This window comes from Boleophthalmus pectinirostris, unplaced genomic scaffold, assembly GCF_026225935.1.
Source record: "Boleophthalmus pectinirostris isolate CB_2022bp ecotype Guang Dong unplaced genomic scaffold, ASM2622593v1 HiC_scaffold_2, whole genome shotgun sequence".
NCBI lineage: Eukaryota > Metazoa > Chordata > Actinopteri > Gobiiformes > Gobiidae > Boleophthalmus > Boleophthalmus pectinirostris.
In genome coordinates this window covers 42,324,719-42,343,464 of record NW_026571152.1, presented here as the reverse complement: position 1 = coordinate 42,343,464, position 18,746 = coordinate 42,324,719, and the positions used below count along the sequence as shown (strand labels likewise).

Below are 18,746 nucleotides of genomic sequence, written 5' to 3'. Positions count from 1 at the left end.
CTTTTGTTATTTTCCTCCTTTTTTATGTAACGAACCAAAGATTCATTTATTCCGTAATGGAGCCGACAGTGCAGAAGCCTTCACTCTCGCAGTACAGGACCGCACCCGCCCGCACCCGCCCGCACCCGCCCGCACCCGCCCGCACCCGCCCGCACCCGCCCGCACCTGCCCTTTAACCTGAGATTATATCAAACTTTTGGGCTGCACACGCCACAGACTGATCCAAGACTAACCCAGGACTTACCCAGGACTGATTCCAGGACTGAAGAGGAGGACTAAACCAGGACTAAACCAGAACTAAACCAGGACTAAACCAGGACTCATTGTCTGGACGGCCTTGGAGGTGACCGCAGGAGAAAGGACCCGTGCAGAGCTCCACACCTCACGGAGGTAAACGCGGCAATTGCCCGATCACGTTTTGCAGACAAACTGCTCGGCGTTTTCTCTCTTAAATCCAACATTAGTCCTGGTTTAGACCTGGTTTAGTCCTGACTCACCTGTGTGTAATTACTACCTGCCCGTAATACATAATACGCATTCATACCCTGTAAAAAAACATGCAAATTTGCACAAAAAAAATCTGCGTAACAGCAAAACCGCGAAAGGTGAACAGCAATTGTAAATTTTGTTTGTTTTAATTTATATTTTGTCTCTTATATTTACAGTAAGTCTCAAACTTATTGTTCATACGCTGCTTTTCTTTCTTGGAATTCTGTCATTGTTTAACAGGGTTTGATGTTTTAAGTACTTTTTAATTCAGCCTAAACCCTTTTGGTAATGATGATTCATGAGGTCGTAGTCTAAGTTTTGTTTTGTTTTGTTTTGTTTTGTTTTGTTTTGTAGTTCCGCAAAATGTCCCAATAAACTACTACTACTATTCCAGGTCTAAAGCAGGTCTAAAATGGAAATACGTCAATGCTACTGTTGTTTTCACCACGATATGACCCAAAAAGTGGATCAAATTGACTTTTAAAGGTTTCATATTAGTCTGTTTTCTGTAGTTATTCACATTCACGCATGTTTAACACACAAACCCTGCAGATTTAGACTGAGTTCTTCTCTCAGACAGAAAGAAAAACTCTCATTTGGATGATTTCAGACCAGGAACTGCCCGATCTCTACTGAACTAAACGGAGCTGTTCACATGGAAACTACCATTACATGACATCACAAGGTGGAACAGAGCATTTCGAGCTTTGGAGATGTAGACAGACGAATAATAAAGAGTCACTCAAACATGTGTGAATGAAACAAAACACAAGTCCAGGTCTGTTTTTGAGGAGGGAACAGCTTCACAAGTGGAAGTCCCACAGTTTGAGAAACATATTTATCATATTTACAGATTTATAACATGAAGGAAAACAAGTCTGAGTTATTTACATTATACTGAACTCTAAAGAAAAAATCACACAACACATACAGCACAAATCTGTGTGTCATTCCTTCATTTGTTTTTCAATATAAAAACAAAAATAAGAAAACGAAGAAACAACTATTTTCTTCATAATTTTTCTCTAAAACCAAAATGAAAAAAACAGATAATGATTTGTTTTTTCAGTTTTTGATTTTGTGTTTAAATGAAAAATGGAAAAAAAAAAAAAAGATAACGGCCTGAACCAGTACTGAACCAGGTCTAAAACAGGACTAAAGGACTAAACCAGGACTAAACCAAGTCTAAACCAGGTCTAAACCAGGACTAAACCAGGACTAAACCAGGACTAAACCAAGTCTAAACCAGGACTAAACCAGGACTAAACCAAGTCTAAACCAGGTCTAAACCAGGACTAAACCAGGACTAAACCAGGACTAAACCAAGTCTAAACCAGGTCTAAACCAGGACTAAACCAGGACTAAACCAGGTCTAAACCAGGACTAAACCAGGAATAAACCAGGTCTAAACCAGGACTAAACCAGGACTAAACCAGGAATAAACCAGGTCTAAACCAGGACTAAACCAGGTCTAAACCAGGACTAAACCAGGACTAAACCAGGTCTAAACCAGGTCTAAACCAGGACTAAACCAGGCCTGAACCAGTACTGAACCAGGTCTAAACCAGGACTAAACCAAGTCTAAACCAGGTCTAAACCAGGACTAAACCAGAACTAAACCAGGTCTAAACCAGGACTAAACCAGGACTAAACCAGGTCTAAACCAGGACTAAACCAGGACTAAACCAGGTCTAAACCAGTCTAAACCAGACTAAACCAGGATTAAACCAGGTCTAAACCAGGTCTAAACCAGGACTAAACCAGGACTAAACCAGGTCTAAACCAAGACTAAACCAGGACTAAACCAGGACTAAACCAGGTCTAAACCAGGACTAAACCAGGACTAAACCAGGTCTAAACCAGGACTAAACCAGGACTAAACCAGGACTAAAACCAGGTCTAAACCAGGACTAAACCAGGACTAAACCAGGACTAAACCAGGTCTAAACCAGGACTAAACCAGGTCTAAACCAGGACTAAACCAGGTCTAAACCAGGACTAAACCAGGACTAAACCAGGTCTAAACCAGGTCTAAACCAGGACTAAACCAGGACTAAACCAGGTCTAAACCAGGTCTAAACCAGGACTAAACCAGGACTAAACCAGGTCTAAACCAGGTCTAAACCAGGACTAAACCAGAACTAAACCAGGTCTAAACCAGGTCTAAACCAGGACTAAACCAGGACTAAACCAGGTCTAAACCAGGTCTAAACCAGGACTAAACCAGGTCTAAACCAGGACTAAACCAGGTCTAAACCAGGACTAAACCAGGTCTAAACCGGGACTTAACCAGGACTAAACCAGGACTAAACCAATACTGAGTGTGGGGACAGGCCTGGAGGTGTCGGGTGATCAGGACTGAGACCAGTACCAGACCAGGACTCAGACCAGGACCAGACTGGGACCAGACTAGGACTGAGACCGGTTTAATCCTGTTTTAGTCCAGGAATCAGTCCTGGTTCAGTTCGGCATCGCAGTTTAAGTCACGAAAACGGGAAACGGTCTGATTTTTTCCATTTTTCATTTAAACACAAAATCAAAAACTGAAAAAACAAATCATTTTCTTTTTTTTTCCATTTTGGTTTTAGAGACAAATAATGAAGAAAATAGTTGTTTTTTTGTTTTCTTATTTTTGGTTTTATATTGAAAAACGAGCGAACGAATGACACACGGATTAGTAGAGCACGTGGACGCACACACAGGTTCATACACACAATCACAATGTCCATAAATGTCCATGTTTGCTTGTTTCACATTATTTACAAATTCTAGATTAGCTCGAGATGAACTGGGAAAGATTTGGAAAATAAAATGTTTTTAATCTGGTAAAACGTACCGCTCTTTCGGATGCGTTCCTCCAGAACCTCTGTGTGTCCAGACGGTGTTTTCCGGTTGAAGACCTGAGCCGAGCGCAGAAACATGGCCTCCACAGCCGAGCCCTTCAGCAGAGCGATCTGGTCCTCATGGTCCAGAGAGAGAAACCCTGAGGAACCCAAAGAGTCACGTTTGAATGAGTCAGAACAGAGTGAGCAGAGTTTCACCTCAGTTTACACCAGTGTTTCACAAATGTTTTTTCTGGGGACCCATATTTTAAAAGTCACAAACCTTCACAACGCAAGTCAAAAGAAATTATTCATAAATCACAAAATAAAGTTGAATTATTGAACATTAAAGGTTGTATGGAGGATTTTTTTTGTTTTTTTTTTGTTTCAAATTGTCAATGATAGATTATAGATGCAGGAGCCTTGTAATTATGATGACCAAAAAAAAGAGAATAAAAATTCATCAACTCTGGACGTGGTGGGGCTAAACATTTGCCAATAGATAACGACACTGCCTCGTTATCTGTGAGCTGACAGGCTGTCAATCAAACTCCCTACGTTTCTAGTGTAACTGACTTGCCTGCGCTGCCGGTACGTGGTTTATGTACGACTGTCACACAGTCCACAGACGCAAGACGCACAGACGCTGTTTACTCCACCAACGCAACAGTTCTTAGCGGCTTTTTTTGACCTATATCTTCCTCGCAGTTCACACAAAGTTTGTTGCGATGGCGACAAGAATCCAGGAGCAGTTCACCGCAAAAGAAAGTCAGTTTTTGAGGTCGCTGAAAGAAGAAGACAAGGTGAAAAGCAGCGAAACCAAACTAAGGTGATTCTTGAAGATTCATTCCAGCGATGGCGCGACTGAAGCAGACGCAGGGTCTAAAGACTGAAGCACTGGTCCACAAATTACTCCTGGACAGGAAACTTCTGCTTATTATGAAAACGTACTTTATTTCCAAGAGCTACACAAACGTTTTTCAGGACACGAATGCGATATCCTATGTCTGAAAACTTAATTTTCAAGGCAAAGAAAGAGTCCACTTGCTGCTGCGTGTTGTAGTTAGTTCATTCGCACTGAATCTCCGCGCAACCTTCTCTGCACCCCTTTCCTGCTCCTCTCCCCGCTGCCCGATCCGCTCTTCTCCCCGCTCCTCACTTCTCCGTCTTGCCTAACCAACACTGTAGTTAGTTGTTTACAAGTCATGTGCAGTTCACCGGCTGTAAACAAACCTGTTTCTGGCGTAAGGAGGAGGCGGAAGGAGGCGTTTCTACGTAGGAGCTGTAGGGGACGGGAGGTGGTTTCACACATGCGGAACATTTGAAAAAGGACAAACAGTCGCTGGATTTCTCGTTCCTTGGAAAATCCTCTATACAACCTTTAATGAGGATATTTTTCGTTGACTGAGTGATCGTGTCTCTGAACAATTAATATTACTCAAATTTTAAACAATGAAAAACAAACATTGAAGCAGCAATAAAAGGATCCAGAAGTCGTCTGTTTGGACTTTAAATGTAGAACATTTCTTTTTCTTTTCAACATTTAACTGAACCAGCAACACTGGAACAAAACAGTCACTAAAATAATTACAAAAAGATTAAAAATGATGTCTGATGTCTTAACATTTGAACATTTCTAATGACATAGATGGACCTGTCTGTGTTTTTGTAGCTCATTTCAGTTCAGGTGCAGGAAGAGACGCAGCAGCAGATCAGAACTTTACATCACAGACCCACATGCAGATCGTGACAAGGTGATCCCCAAAAAAATCACTTGTCTCAGTCTTTGGGAACCAATGGTTTAGACTAAGACTATGATGGCAAAAGATATTCATTCATATTTGAATAATTTTACTTAATACAATATTTTGGTGTATAAAATGTCTCTTATTCTTAAACAAAAACACAATGATGACAGAGTGAAATTTGTTATTTTATGATAACTCTACTAGCACAAAGTATCATTTGTTTCACCACTTTCTTTGCTCGGCTTGTTTTTAGACTCTAGTGGTGTAAAAGAAAAAGAACTTCGCACATTGTTTTCTTGAAACATTTGCTCTGGAGGAGAGGGAGGAGCCCAAAAACATGAACAAAGGAGAATCCTGCACCGTGTTACTTGCAAATTGTGAATTTTATTAGGACATCAATGAGGTTTCGGCACCAGGCCTGAAAAAGGCACTAGGTAAAGTTTTTATTTATTTTTTTATATATATATTTTTTTTTTATGGGGGTGAATATTAGACTATGATCTCCTCTGTTAACAGGAAACACTGATGTAAATAAAGAGATGGACGATACAGTGATTAAAATACAATCATATCTCAGCCCTGGGACCATCTACTGTTATTAATACTATTATTAAAGCAGAGAAGAAAGAACCTTAGAACCAGCAGATCTTTTTATTTGCCTCCTAAAGCCACCATCTGTAATTAGAAATTAATTGTGTAATTCTGTGTTTTTAGTATTTCACGGTGCACTTTGAGCTTTTTCCTTGGTGTTTTTTAACAACAAATGGCAAATAAACTAACCTAACCGAGATTAAACTAACCAAAGCTAAACTATGATCCTTTGTGAGGATGAAGAGGAAATACCTGGGATGTTTTTTGTAAACTCCACGAGGACTTGGACCTGACTCGTGGCCATCTCTGTCAGGAGCAGGAAGTTCTCCTCGGGGCTGTACTGGTCATGGAGCTGGAACCAGAGCAAAGGAATCACAAATAAACATGCTGAGACTTTACAGATCAGCTCTTCAACATTCTGTCAATAAAGTTTGTTTAAGTTTGTCTTTGAAATAGAAATTAGACGGATGAAAATCTAAAATGTTGTTACCAGTTTCTTGGCGACGTCCTGTGGGATCTGGTGTCGTTGATACGCCTTTAAAATGACCTGAAGCAGAGCGTGTTGTTCTTTGGTGATCTCCACTTTGTCCTGGATAAAAGACAAGAAAAAGGTAAGTTGTAGGGAGTATTATCTGTTACATAAGGCTGAGTTACTGTACAGTCGTAGGGAGTATTATCTGTTACAGGGGTGAGTTGTTGTACAGTTGTAGGGAGTATTATTTGAGTTGTTGTACAGTTGTAGGGAGTATTATCTGTTACATAAGGCTGAGTTACTGTACAGTCGTAGGGAGTATTATCTGTTACAGGGGTGAGTTGTTGTACAGTTGTAGGGAGTATTATTTGAGTTGTTGTACAGTTGTAGGGAGTATTATTTGAGTTGTTGTACAGTTGTAGGGAGTATTACCTGTTACATTTGTAGGGAGTATTATCGGCTAAATAACAGTGAGTTGTTGTACATTTGTAGGGAGTATTATTTGAGTTGTTGTACAGTTGTAGGGAGTATTATCTGAGTTGTTGTACAGTTGTAGGGAGTATTATCTGTTACATAAGGGTGAGTTACTGTACAGTCGTAGGGAGTATTATCTGTTACAGGGGTGAGTTGTTGTACAGTTGTAGGGAGTATTATCTGAGTTGTACAGTTGTAGGGAGTATTACCTGTTACATTTGTAGGGAGTATTACCTGTTACATTTGTAGGGAGTATTATCGGCTAAATAACAGTGAGTTGTTGTACATTTGTAGGGAGTATTATCTGAGTTGTACAGTTGTAGGGAGTATTATCTGAGTTGTACAGTTGTAGGGAGTATTATCTGTTACATAAGGGTGAGCTGTTTTACAGTTTTAGGGTGTATTATCTGAGTTGTACATTGTAGGGATTATTATCTTAGTTGTACAATTGTAGGGAGTATTATCTGATTTGTTGTACAGTTTTAGGGTGTATTATCTGAGTTGTACCATTGTAGGGAGTATTATCTGCTAAATAAAGGTGAGTTGTTGTACAGTTGTAGGGAGTATTATCTGAGTTGCACAGTTGTAGGGATTATTATCTGTTACATAAGGGTGAGTTGTTGTACAGTTGTAGGGAGTATTATCTGCTAAATAAAGGAGTTGTACACTTGTAGGGAGTATTATCTGTTACATAAGGGTGAGTTGCTGTACAGCTGTAGGGAGTATTATCTGAGTTGCACAGTTGTAGGGAGTATTATCTGCTAAATAAAGGTGAGTTATACATTTGTAGGGAGTATTGTCTGAGTTGTCTAGTTGTAGGGAGTATTATCTGAGTTGTACAGTTGTAGGGAGTATTATCTGTTACATAAATGCTGAATTACAGAAATGCTCATGAAAAACGTTCAGAATTAAAGGTGCAGTGTGTAACTTTTCTAGCAGAGGATTCCATGTAGATGTCAATGTTTTTCCCTGGAATGGCATTTAATTGAACGATCTCCATGGAGACAAGCCACGACCAAGGCCACGTCACAAGGCCAGGTTACAGGTCAGATCTGTGGAGACGTGGACCCGTTCCCTGTAATAATGCTGTTTTGTTTTTTTACTGTAGTTTTGAGAAATAAAACCACCTGTGATTGAATAAATACAGGTTATATTTGTTTTAATGCCGTACTGTGGAACATCCCAGGCACCCTCCGCAGAAAAGTTACACGGTGCAGCTTTAAACGCAGTGTTGGGAGTAATGTATTATAAAAGTAATGTATTACAGTAATGCGTTGATTTTTGCTGTAACGCAGTAATGTTGGGCATTACAGGGGAACAAATTGTAATATTTTACTCGGTACAAATGTGAGTAACGAGCGTTACAATTTTTTTTAACCTGGATTGAAGTGGTGGGTTTTTCTTCATAGAAATTCGCTAAAATCACCGTGAAATCAGCAGCGGTGAAACGCCAGAGACGCGGCCGGATAAACCTTCAGTTAACCGCGGGCGAAAGGACCAACCCAGAACTCTACGCTGTTTAGACCTGGTTTAGACCTGGGTCACTTCTGGTTTAGACCTGGTTTACAGTCGTCCCTCACTCTAACGCGATTCACTTTTCGCGGTCTCGCTGTTTCGCTGATTTTTAGAATTTATTTTTTTTGTGCAATTTTGCATGCCTTTTGTTTTTAGTGTATGAACACGTATGGCGTTCCTCCCGCTGTGTCCTGATTGGCTAAGGGACTCCTGTCTCCTGTACAGTACAGAATGTGTTCAGCTGCCAAATTTAAATAAATGTTCAATCTGTATCAGTGTGATTCTGAAGTGCTGTATGTCTGCAAGTTTTCTCTCCGACAAAATCCACAACGTCGACGAAATGTTCTGCACCGACAAAGTCTCCTGCACTCGCACCCAAAAGACAGAGGACGATGCAAACCATCACACAAAAAGTTGGACTTCTGGACACGTTGAAGGAAGGTAGAAGTTACGCGCTGTAACAGACTCTTGCACCGAGTCTGCAAATAGTTGCTGAAATTAGGACCGCGAGCCCGAGCAGCAGGGTCCATAAAGAGCGATCGGGCGACAGACGCTCTTACCTCCATGAGGTGTGGAGCAGAGCCGCTCCTTTCTCCTGCGTCACCTTCGAGCCCCGTCCTGACAGTGAGTCCTGTTTTAGTCCTAGTTCAGTTCTGGTTTAGTCCTCCTCTTCAGTCCTGGAATCAGTCTGAGGTTAGTCCTGTTATAGTCCTGGTTTAGTCCTGGTTCAGCTCTGGTTTAGTCCTGGTTTAGACCTTGTTTAGTCCTGGTTCAGTCCATATACGGCTCAAAAGTTCAGCTTTTCGCAGTTATTTTGGTGAGAGTAACTTAAAGTAATGCAATAGTAATGTAACGCCTCACATTTTAAATGCATTAATATTGTAATGTAACAATTACTTTGAAATGACAGTAATAAGTCATAAATAACGCATTACAGTTTTAAAGTAACTTGCCCAACAGTGTTTAAACGTGGTATTTCGCGGAGGTTTGAGCGCGTGCAGACCTTGAGAGGTTTGGTGGTGGAGGTGACCTGTTTGCTGTCTGTTTGCTCGCCCTCCGCCTCTTCTCCCATCGATCCGGACCCCGGCGAGGACTTTGTGTTTTTCCGTAACCTTTTGGATTTACACTGGATTTCTGTGAGGAGGCCTGAGGAAGAGAAGCGGGAAAGTTACGGGGGAAGTAACAGAGCTGCTGCACATTCTCCAACAAAATGCGTCTACAGTATGTACCGCCACATGACATCACAAGGTGGAACAGAGCGTTTGAGAGAAGAACTCAGCCGGGTTTGTGTGGGAATAAAACAAAAACACAAGTCCAGGTCTGTTTGTGATGAAGAAACGACATTAGAACAGTGATCAGAAAATAACATAATATGTATGTACGGAAACCCTGAGCGGCAAGCAAAAAAAAATAAAAAAATAAATAAAAAAAAGGCATTTGGGCTCCATTTTATTTATTTATTTATTTGTTTATTTATTTATTTTTACCAACAGTTCAGAAAAAAGAGGCACATCATTTGGGCTCTATTTTATAAGTAGATTTTTTTTTTTTACTTTTTTAAACCAACAACTCAGAAAAAAAAGAGGCACGTCATTTGGGATCCATTTTATTTATTTATTTATTTATTTACTTATTTATTTTTACCAACTGCTTAGAAAAAAGAAGCACATCATTTGGGCTCTATTTTCTAAGTTTTTTTTTTTTTTTTTTTTTCTTCCACGAACAGCTCAAAAAAAAAAAAGAAAAGTACATCATTTGAGCTCTATTTTATCAGTTTTTTTTTTTTTTTTTTTTTTTTTTTTTTTACCAACAGCTCAGAATAAAAGAGGACACATCATTTAGGATCCATTTTCTAAGTTTTTTTTTTCACCAACAGCTCAGTTATTTTTTTTAACAGTTGATGTGGCTGATGGACAAAAAAATTAAAAATAAAAATAAAATCCCCCCCTAAAATCAAAGACTCCAGAGAAGACCTGGGCACAGTTCAGCCACATACTGTCCTTTAGTCAACTTTGACCAGCCCCTTTAAGATAATTTGGAATTACAAAATAAACATATTTTATAATTTTACCTCATGCATGGACTAAAGCTGCATTGCTTTTATTTAGAGGTGTTTTTTTTTTTTTTATATAATTTTTTTTTAAAACAACCTCATTTTTTCATTGCTTAGTCTCGACATAAACTCTCCCCAGTCTGAGCAGCTCATCAAAACAATATTTACTGCTTTTTATAAAGAAATACAATTAATATTATGCAGATTTGAGTTCAGCATTTTGGCCTCCACAGTATTTTGTGTTTCTCATGTGGCACCATGGAAAAAAACAATTGCCCACCTCTGGTCTGGAGCCGAAGTGTTTTTCCAGTGTGTTAGTTTAAATGCCAAAGTTCAGCACAAGTAAATATGTGGAGGGAGAGTTTATTAGGTAAAAGCATCGGGTTAAAATGTGGGAGGCTGGGATTTGAGACTCATCTTCTCCAGTTGTAAATGAATTCACTTTAGCTAAAAAAGAATCAGTTTTTTCATGAGTTTTAGTTTTAGTTTTCTCTCTATGAGTTACATGAGAAGACGCGTCACTGATCCCAATACAGGCATAAGACGCAGCTGATTATACTTTGTTGAGGCAAGGTTTTTTTTCTCTTTCTTTTTTTTTTCTTGGGAGATGTTGATGGGAAAAAAGAAAAACACTTAGAAGTTTTTTTTTTTTTTTTTTTTTGCTTGCTGCTCAGGGCTTCCGTATCTTTAAGTATCAGAAAATGTGACTTTCACCTTTAGTTTACAAAAGTGTTTCTTTAAGTTTTACATAAAGATTCGGCCGTCCGAGTTCCGCCAGATCTAAACCAGGACTATTTCAGAACTATTCCAGGTCTAAAGCAGGTCTAAATTTGGAATACGTCATTGCTACTGTAGTTCTCACCACGATACGACCCAAAAAGTGGATCAAATTTACTTTTAAAGGGTCCATACTTTCTATTTTCTGGAGTTGTTCACATTCACACATGTTTAATTCTTCTCTCAAACTGAAAACACTCTGTTCCACCTTGTGATGTCATGTACTAATTTTTAAACCCCACACATCTTTTCTAGAAACATTTGGACGATTTCAGACCTGGAGTTGCCGAGCTCTATGGACCTAAAGGTAAAAAAAAAAAAAAAAAAAAAAAAAAAAAGGAGCGTTTCACTTGAAAACTACCACTTCATGACATCACAAGGTGGAGCAGAGCATTCTGAGCTTTGGAGATGGAGTAATAACTAATAACTTTTTTTTTTTTTTTTTTTTTTGCTTGCTGCTCAGGGGTTCCGTACATTTAAGTATCTGGCAGTTATTCATTTTTCTTCAAACTTTAGGTAAAATTATTTAGAATTAATTAATAAAATTTTAAGGTTATATTTCAAAGTACAGATGTCCAGACTTTTTTTTTTTTTTTTTTTTCCAGACACACTTCCTCCAGCTCTTCCATGGGGACCCCGGAGCGTTCCCATGTCCTGGGTCTTTCCCCGGGGTCTGGCTGGGGGCAGTGGCTCTACTCCGAGCTCCTCACCCTATCGCTTTGGGAGTTTTATTTTCCTTTTTTTTTTTTTGTGACTAAGGACTTTTCTGATTTAATGATTCATGAGCTGCTGTGTGTAATTCCTCCGTCGTCCTGTAGGGGGAGACACGTGAGACACGAGGTGGAATTACCTCGTCTAAAAATAATCCTGTCTTGCTTCTTGGTCCAAGGGTTTAAATAAATAATAACACTGTAATTTTAACTCTAGGAGGAGCCACGGGAGTCAGAAAAGAGGAGTCAGAAGAGTCAGAGGACACAGAGAAGGAGCCAAAGGAGACAGAGGGGGAGCCAGAGGAGCCAGAAGAGAGAAACCAGAGGAGGAGCTAGAGGGGGAGCCTGAGAAGAGGAGCCAGAGGAGTCAGAGGGGGAGTCAGAGGAGGAGGCAGAGAAGGCAAAGGAGTCAGAAGAGCCAGAAGAGGAATCAAAGGAGTCAGAAGAGAGGAGCCAAAAGAGAGAAGACAGAGGAGTCAGAGGTGGAGCCAGAGGAGCCAAAGGAGGAGCTAGAGGAGGAGCCAGTAGAGTCAGAGGAGGAGTCAGAGGAGCCAGAGGAGGAGTCAGAGGAGCCAGAGGAGGACCTAGAGGAGTCAGAAGAGCCAGAAGAAGAGTCAGAAGAGGGGAGTTGGAGGAGCCAGAGGAGTGAGAGGAGGAGTCAGAGGAGCCAAAGGAGAGAAGCCAGAGGAGGAGTCAGAATAGTTAGAGGAGGAGTCAGAAGAGTCAAAGGAGTCAGAGGAGAGGAGTCAGAGGAGCCAGAAAAATCAGAAGAGGAGCTAGAGGAGGAGCCAGAGAACAGGAGTCAGAAAGGAGGAGGAGCCAGAGAAGAGGAGCCAAAAGAGTCAGAGGGTCAGAGGAGCCAGAGGAGTCAGAGGAGGAGTTAGAGGAGGAGTCAGAGGATCCAGAAAGGTCAGAGGAGGAGCCAGAGGAGAGGAGTCAGAAGAGTCAGAGGAGTCAGAGGAGCCAGAGGAGTCAGAGGAGGAGTTAGAGGAGGAGTCAGAGGAGGAGTTAGAGGAGGAGTTAGAGGAGGAGTCAGAGGAGGAGTTAGAGGAGGAGTTAGAGGAGGAGTCAGAGGAGGAGAGGAGGAGTCAGAGGAGGAGTTAGAGGAGGAGTCAGAGGAGGAGTCAGAGGATCCAGAAAGGTCAGAGGAGGAGCCAGAGGAGAGGAGTAAGAGAGGAGGAGCTAAAGGGGGAGCCAGAGAAGAGGAGTCAGAAGAGTCAGAGGAGTCAGAGGAGCCAGAGGAGTCAGAGGAGGAGCCAGAGGAGCCCGTACTCACACTCTGCCAGCATGCCCATCTCTTTGCACTTCCGCAGGCGACACTCTTGGCACTTCCGTCTCATGTACATGTCCATCTCACAGTTCCCTCCACTTTTACATTTGTACACGGCGTTTTTTGTGATGCTCCGGCGAAAGAATCCTGCACAAAAACAAACACAAACACACACACAAACACAGAGCTCAGAGTCGTGACAGAATCTACGGATAAAGTAAAACATCATATTAAACAAGTCAAGTCTTATTCTGCGTTTTATTTATTGCAGCTCATGATTTTAAAGACGCACGATGTAACAACACAATGACGTGGAGATGAAGAAAACCGGGACTTTTTCTCATTTTTTTCCCTAGATTTTGTCAGATTTACTACAGCGAACAGAGCCCAGAGGAAGTTTCGTCGCGTGTTTCCAAACGTCTTCCTGGTTTGTGACCCTCAAATAGTCGCTGAAACGGGCGGGTTTTAACGTTCTGGAATTTTACGGGCGGTTTATTGTCTGAGTGATGATTTTAAAAAGTCTAACACTGTAAAAGCCTTTAAAAAAAAATAATAAAGTGTTATGTTTTGAAAAATACAGAGCTCTGGAATGAATGAATTATGCATTAAATTGAGTTTGTTTTAATTTATAAGTATTTTAGAAAGTCGTAAGTGAAATTGTAAACACAAATTTGCTGCTTTTCTTTCTTGGAATTCTGTCGTTGTTTAAAGGTTGTATGGAGGATTTTTTTTTTGTTTTTTTTGTTTCAAGTTGTCAATGATAGCATTATAGAGGTGCAGTAGCCTTGTAATTATGATGACCAAAAAAAAGAGAATAAAAATTCATCAACTCTGGACGTGGTGGGGCTAAACATTTGCCAATAGATAACGACACTGCCTCGTTATCTGTTAGCTGACAGGCTGTCAATCAAACTCCCTACGTTTCTAGCGTAACTGACTTGCCTGCGCCGCCGGTACGTGGTTTACGTACGACTGTCACGCAGTCCACAGACGCAAGATGCACAGACGCTGTTTACTCCACCAACGCAACAGTTCTTAGCGGCTTTTTTTGACCTATATCTTCCTCGCAGTTCGCACAAAGTTTGTTGCAATGGCGACAAGAATCCAGGAGCAGTTCGCCGCAAAAGAAAGTCTGTTTTTGAGGTCGCTGAAAGAAGAAGACAAGGGGAAAAGCAGCGAAGCCAAACTAAGGTGATTCTTGTAGATTCATTCCAGCGATGGCGCGACTGAAGCAGACGCAGGGTCTAAAGACTGACGCACTGGTCGCCAAATTACTCCTGGACAGGAAACTTCTGCTTATTATGAAAACGTACTTTATTTCCAAGAGCTAGTCAAACGTTTTTCAGGACACGAAAGCGATATCCTATGTCTGAAAAACGTAATTTTCAAGGCAAAGAAAGAGTCCGCTTGCTGCTGCGTGTTGTAGTTAGTTCATTCGCACTGAATCTCCGCGCAACCTTCTCTGCTCCCCTTCCTGCTCCTGTCCCCGCTGCCCGACCGCTCTTCTCCCTGCTCCTCACTTCTCGTCCGCGAACGAAATGTCCGCACACCCGCTCCCCCCGCTCCTCACTTCTCCGTCTTGCCTAACCAACACTGTAGTTAGTTGTTTACAAGTCATGTGCAGCACCGGCTGTAAACAAACCTGTTTGTGGCGTAAGGAGGAGGAGGGAGGAGGTGTTTCTACGTAGGAGCTGTAGGGGAGGGGAGGTGGTTTCACGCATGCGCAACATTTGAAAAAGGACAAACAGTCGCTGGATTTCTCGTTCCTTGGAAAATCCTCTATACAACCTTTAATAGACATTAGAAGTATTTTTTAGTTCAGTGTAAACGCTTTTGCTCATGATCCACGGGGCTGTAGTTTATGTTTAGTTTTGTTTTGTTGTGCAGCAAAATGACCGAATAAAACTACTCCTATTATGGGATATTTCACAAAAGTCATCATGTTTGTCCAGACCAAACACCTCGACTTTATTCTTAAAAAAACGTGCACTTTTGTATCATGACATTCAGAGTAACACTGTGTAATATTTTGGATGTTTCACAGAACAGAACATTAAAGCCATACTTCAGAACATTCTCCATAGACACAGTTACGTCTTATGCCAAACGAGCAACATTTCCATGGAGAGATGCAGAGTCAGGTTTGTGGAGATGCGAGCCCACTCTGACACAGGACACATTGTTTTCCAACAAAAATATACAAAAAAAATGGATAAAAAAATGACATGGAGGTAGAGATGTAACAATTACCAAAATATTGTGATATCGTCTCGTCAAAGTTCTCACAATAATATCCTGGACCATCACAATATATCGAATTATATTGAAAAGTTGCTAAACAGGTCTGAAATAGGGTCTAAACAAGGACTAAACCAGGTCTAAACAAGGACTAAACCAGGTCTAAACCAGGTCTAAACCAGGGTCTAAACCAGGTCTAAACAAGGACTAAACCAGGTCTAAACAAGGACTAAACAAGGACTAAACCAGGTCTAAACCAGGTCTAAACCAGGTCTGAAATAGGTCTAAACAAGGACTAAACCAGGTCTAAACAAGGACTAAACCAGGTCTAAACCAGGTCTAAACCAGGTCTAAACCAGGTCTAAACAAGGACTAAACCAGGTCTAAACAAGGACTAAACCAGGTCTAAACCAGGTCTAAAACAGGACTAAACAGGTCTAAAAAGGGTCTAAACAAGGACTAAACCAGGTCTAAACAAGGACTAAACCAGGTCTAAACCAGGTCTAAACAAGGACTAAACCAGGTCTAAACCAGGTCTAAACAAGGACTAAACCAGGTCTAAACAAGGACTAAACCAGGTCTAAACCAGGTCTAAACCAGGTCTAAAACAGGGTCTAAACCAGAACCAAACCAGGACTAAACCAGGTCTAAACAAGGACTAAACCAGGTCTAAACCAGGTCTAAACCAGGTCTAAACAAGGACTAAACCAGGTCTAAACAAGGACTAAACCAGGTCTAAACCAGGTCTAAACCAGGTCTAAAACAGGGTCTAAACCAGAACCAAACCAGGACTAAACCAGGTCTAAAACAGGGTCTAAACTGGGACTAAACCAGGTATAAAACAGGTCTAAAAACAGGTCTAAAACCAGGACTAAAACTGGACTAAAACAGGGTCTAAACCAGGTCTAAACCAGGTCTAAAACGGGACTAAAAACAGGTCTAAAACAGGACTAAAACCAGGACTAAAACCAGGACTAAAACAGGTCTAAAACCAGGACTAAAACCAGGACTAAAACCAGGACTAAAACCAGGACTAAAACAGGACTAAAACCAGGACTAAAACAGATCTAAAACCAGGACTAAACTAGGTCTAAACCAGGTCTAAAAACAGGTCTAAAACAGGTCTAAAACCAGGACTAAAACCAGGACTAAACTAGGTCTAAACCAGGTCTAAAAACAGGTCTAAAACAGGTCTAAAACAGGACTAAAACCAGGACTAAAACAGGACTAAAACAGATCTAAAACCAGGACTAAAACCAGGACTAAACTAGGTCTAAACCAGGTCTAAAAACAGGTCTAAAAACAGGTCTAAACCAGGTCTAAAAGCAGGACTAAAAAGGTTCTAAAACAGGGTCTAAAACAATTGAGGCTTTAAGCTTTAATCCATGTTATAATGTTGTTCCCTCCTCAAAAACAGACCTGGAGTTGCGTTTTGTTGGCAATTCCAGGGCTGAAAAAATCCAAATGATTCTAGTGAAGATGTATTTTAGAAGTATTTTCAGTTTGAGAGAAAAACTCAAACTCAAATGTGCAGAGTTTGTGTGTTAAACGTGTGTGAACGAAACAAAAAAACCACAACTCCAGGTCTGTTTGTGACGAGAACAGTGTAATGTCGTATATAGACCCTTTAAATTGCACACGGCCGGTTGTATGGAACAGTTAATAGTCGTACATAGAACATTAGTGCGGCCGGGTTCATGTTGCGCTCGTATTGTGGGACAGAAAGTTGAGAGGAAACCTGAGCTCGAGTCAAACAGCAGCAGAGTTCAGCCGGACCCGGGCACGTCTCTCTCTCTCTGCACCTTTGTCTCAGGCCAGAGTGGAATTACACACACTCCACACACACTCCACACACACTCACACTGTGCTCAGCCACCGGGAAAAGATCTCATTGCAAAATTTCTGACGAGCTCTGTGGTTAAATTTAAGTTTTAATAATAGAAAGGTCAGGACGGTGTGTTTTTTTTTAGACAAAACCGAGATCCGATATTTGTTCTACTTCTGTGGCCAAGAACGGAAAATTTCACACAGAAAGGCCCACAAATTTGTCTAAAGGTGCATTGTGTAACTTTTCTGGTCGATCACGTGCTTGTTTCCATGGAGATGTCATTGCTCTGCCTGGAATGTTCCACAGCGTGACATTAATAAACACAGTTCTACTTTAAATTTATTCAGTTACAGGTGGTTTTAGAGCTCAAAAATACCTTGAAAAACAGACATTGTGACTGGGAGCGGGGTCGCCTCTCCACAGATCTGACCCCTAACTCGGTCTGGTTTGGTTTCCATGAAGACAGAAAGGTTTAAAGCCATAGTGTGAAACATTCCAGACAAAGCAATAACATCTCCACGGAGAAAAGCGAGGAAAGGAAAGAAAGAAAAAAGAAAAGCGAAAAAACCTGTCACCATAAAAGTTACACAATAGGGAGCGTGATTTGCCAAACTTTTTGAAAAATGTTTGAAAATCAATCCTGTACCAAGTATCAATTTTTTACACTTGCTAAAGTAAACGTCCATGAGAAATTTCATGAAATTCTAGTAATGTTGCTGAAATGTTCTGGATTTTTATGGCCGAGTCTGCGGACAAGTAGTGATTACAAACAGGCAAGTCAGAACTAAACCAGGACTAAACCAGGACTACACCAGAACTAAAGCAGGACTAAACCAGGTCTAAACCAGGACTACACCAGAACTAAAGCAGGACTAACCAGGACTACACCAGACTACACCAGAACTAAACTCAGGACTAAACCAGGACTACACCAGAACTAAATCAGGACTAAACCAGGACTACACCAGAACTAAAGCAGGACTAAACCAGGACTACACCAGAACTAAAGCAGGACTAAACCAGGACTACACCAGAACTAAATCAGGACTAAACCAGGACTACACCAGAACTAAAGCAGGACTAAACCAGGACTAAACCAGGACTACACCAGAACTAAAGTCAGGACTAAACCAGGACTAAACCAGGACTACACCAGAACTAAAGCAGGACTAAACCAGGACTACACCAGAACTAAAGTCAGGACTAAACCAGGACTACACCAGAACTAAATCAGGACTAAACCAGGACTACACCAGAACTAAATCAGGACTAAACCAGGACTACACCAGAACTAAAGCAGGACTAAACCAGGACTACACCAGAACTAAAGTCAGGACTAAACCAGGACTACACCAGAACTAAATCAGGACTAAACCAGGACTACACCAGAACTAAATCAGGACTAAACCAGGACTACACCAGAACTAAAGCAGGACTAAACCAGGACTACACCAGAACTAAATCAGGACTAAACCAGGACTACACCAGAACTAAATCAGGACTAAACCAGGACTACACCAGAACTAAAGCAGGACTAAACCAGGACTAAACCAGGACTACACCAGAACTAAAGCAGGACTAAACCAGGTCTAAACCAGGACTACACCAGAACTAAAGCAGGACTAAACCAGGACTACACCAGAACTAAATCAGGACTAAACCAGGACTACACCAGAACTAAATCAGGACTAAACCAGGACTACACCAGAACTAAAGCAGGACTAAACCAGGACTAAACCAGGACTAATCTTGGATTTAA

General features: G+C 41.0%; 1 protein-coding gene across 1 annotated transcript in view; it reads right to left on the bottom strand.

The window, feature by feature from the left end:
- The window catches only part of nr1h4 (nuclear receptor subfamily 1, group H, member 4), a 50,165-nt gene that overhangs the window by 11,851 nt on the left and 19,568 nt on the right, over positions 1–18,746 (bottom strand). Inside the window, exons 4-8 of the mRNA XM_055155801.1 lie at positions 12,928–13,068; positions 9,115–9,257; positions 6,141–6,239; positions 5,903–6,002; positions 3,326–3,472 (exon numbers count right to left, since the gene is read on the bottom strand). Coding sequence (XP_055011776.1) covers positions 3,326–3,472; positions 5,903–6,002; positions 6,141–6,239; positions 9,115–9,257; positions 12,928–13,068 — 630 coding nt within the window. The remainder of the gene's footprint in view (positions 1–3,325; positions 3,473–5,902; positions 6,003–6,140; positions 6,240–9,114; positions 9,258–12,927; positions 13,069–18,746) is intronic.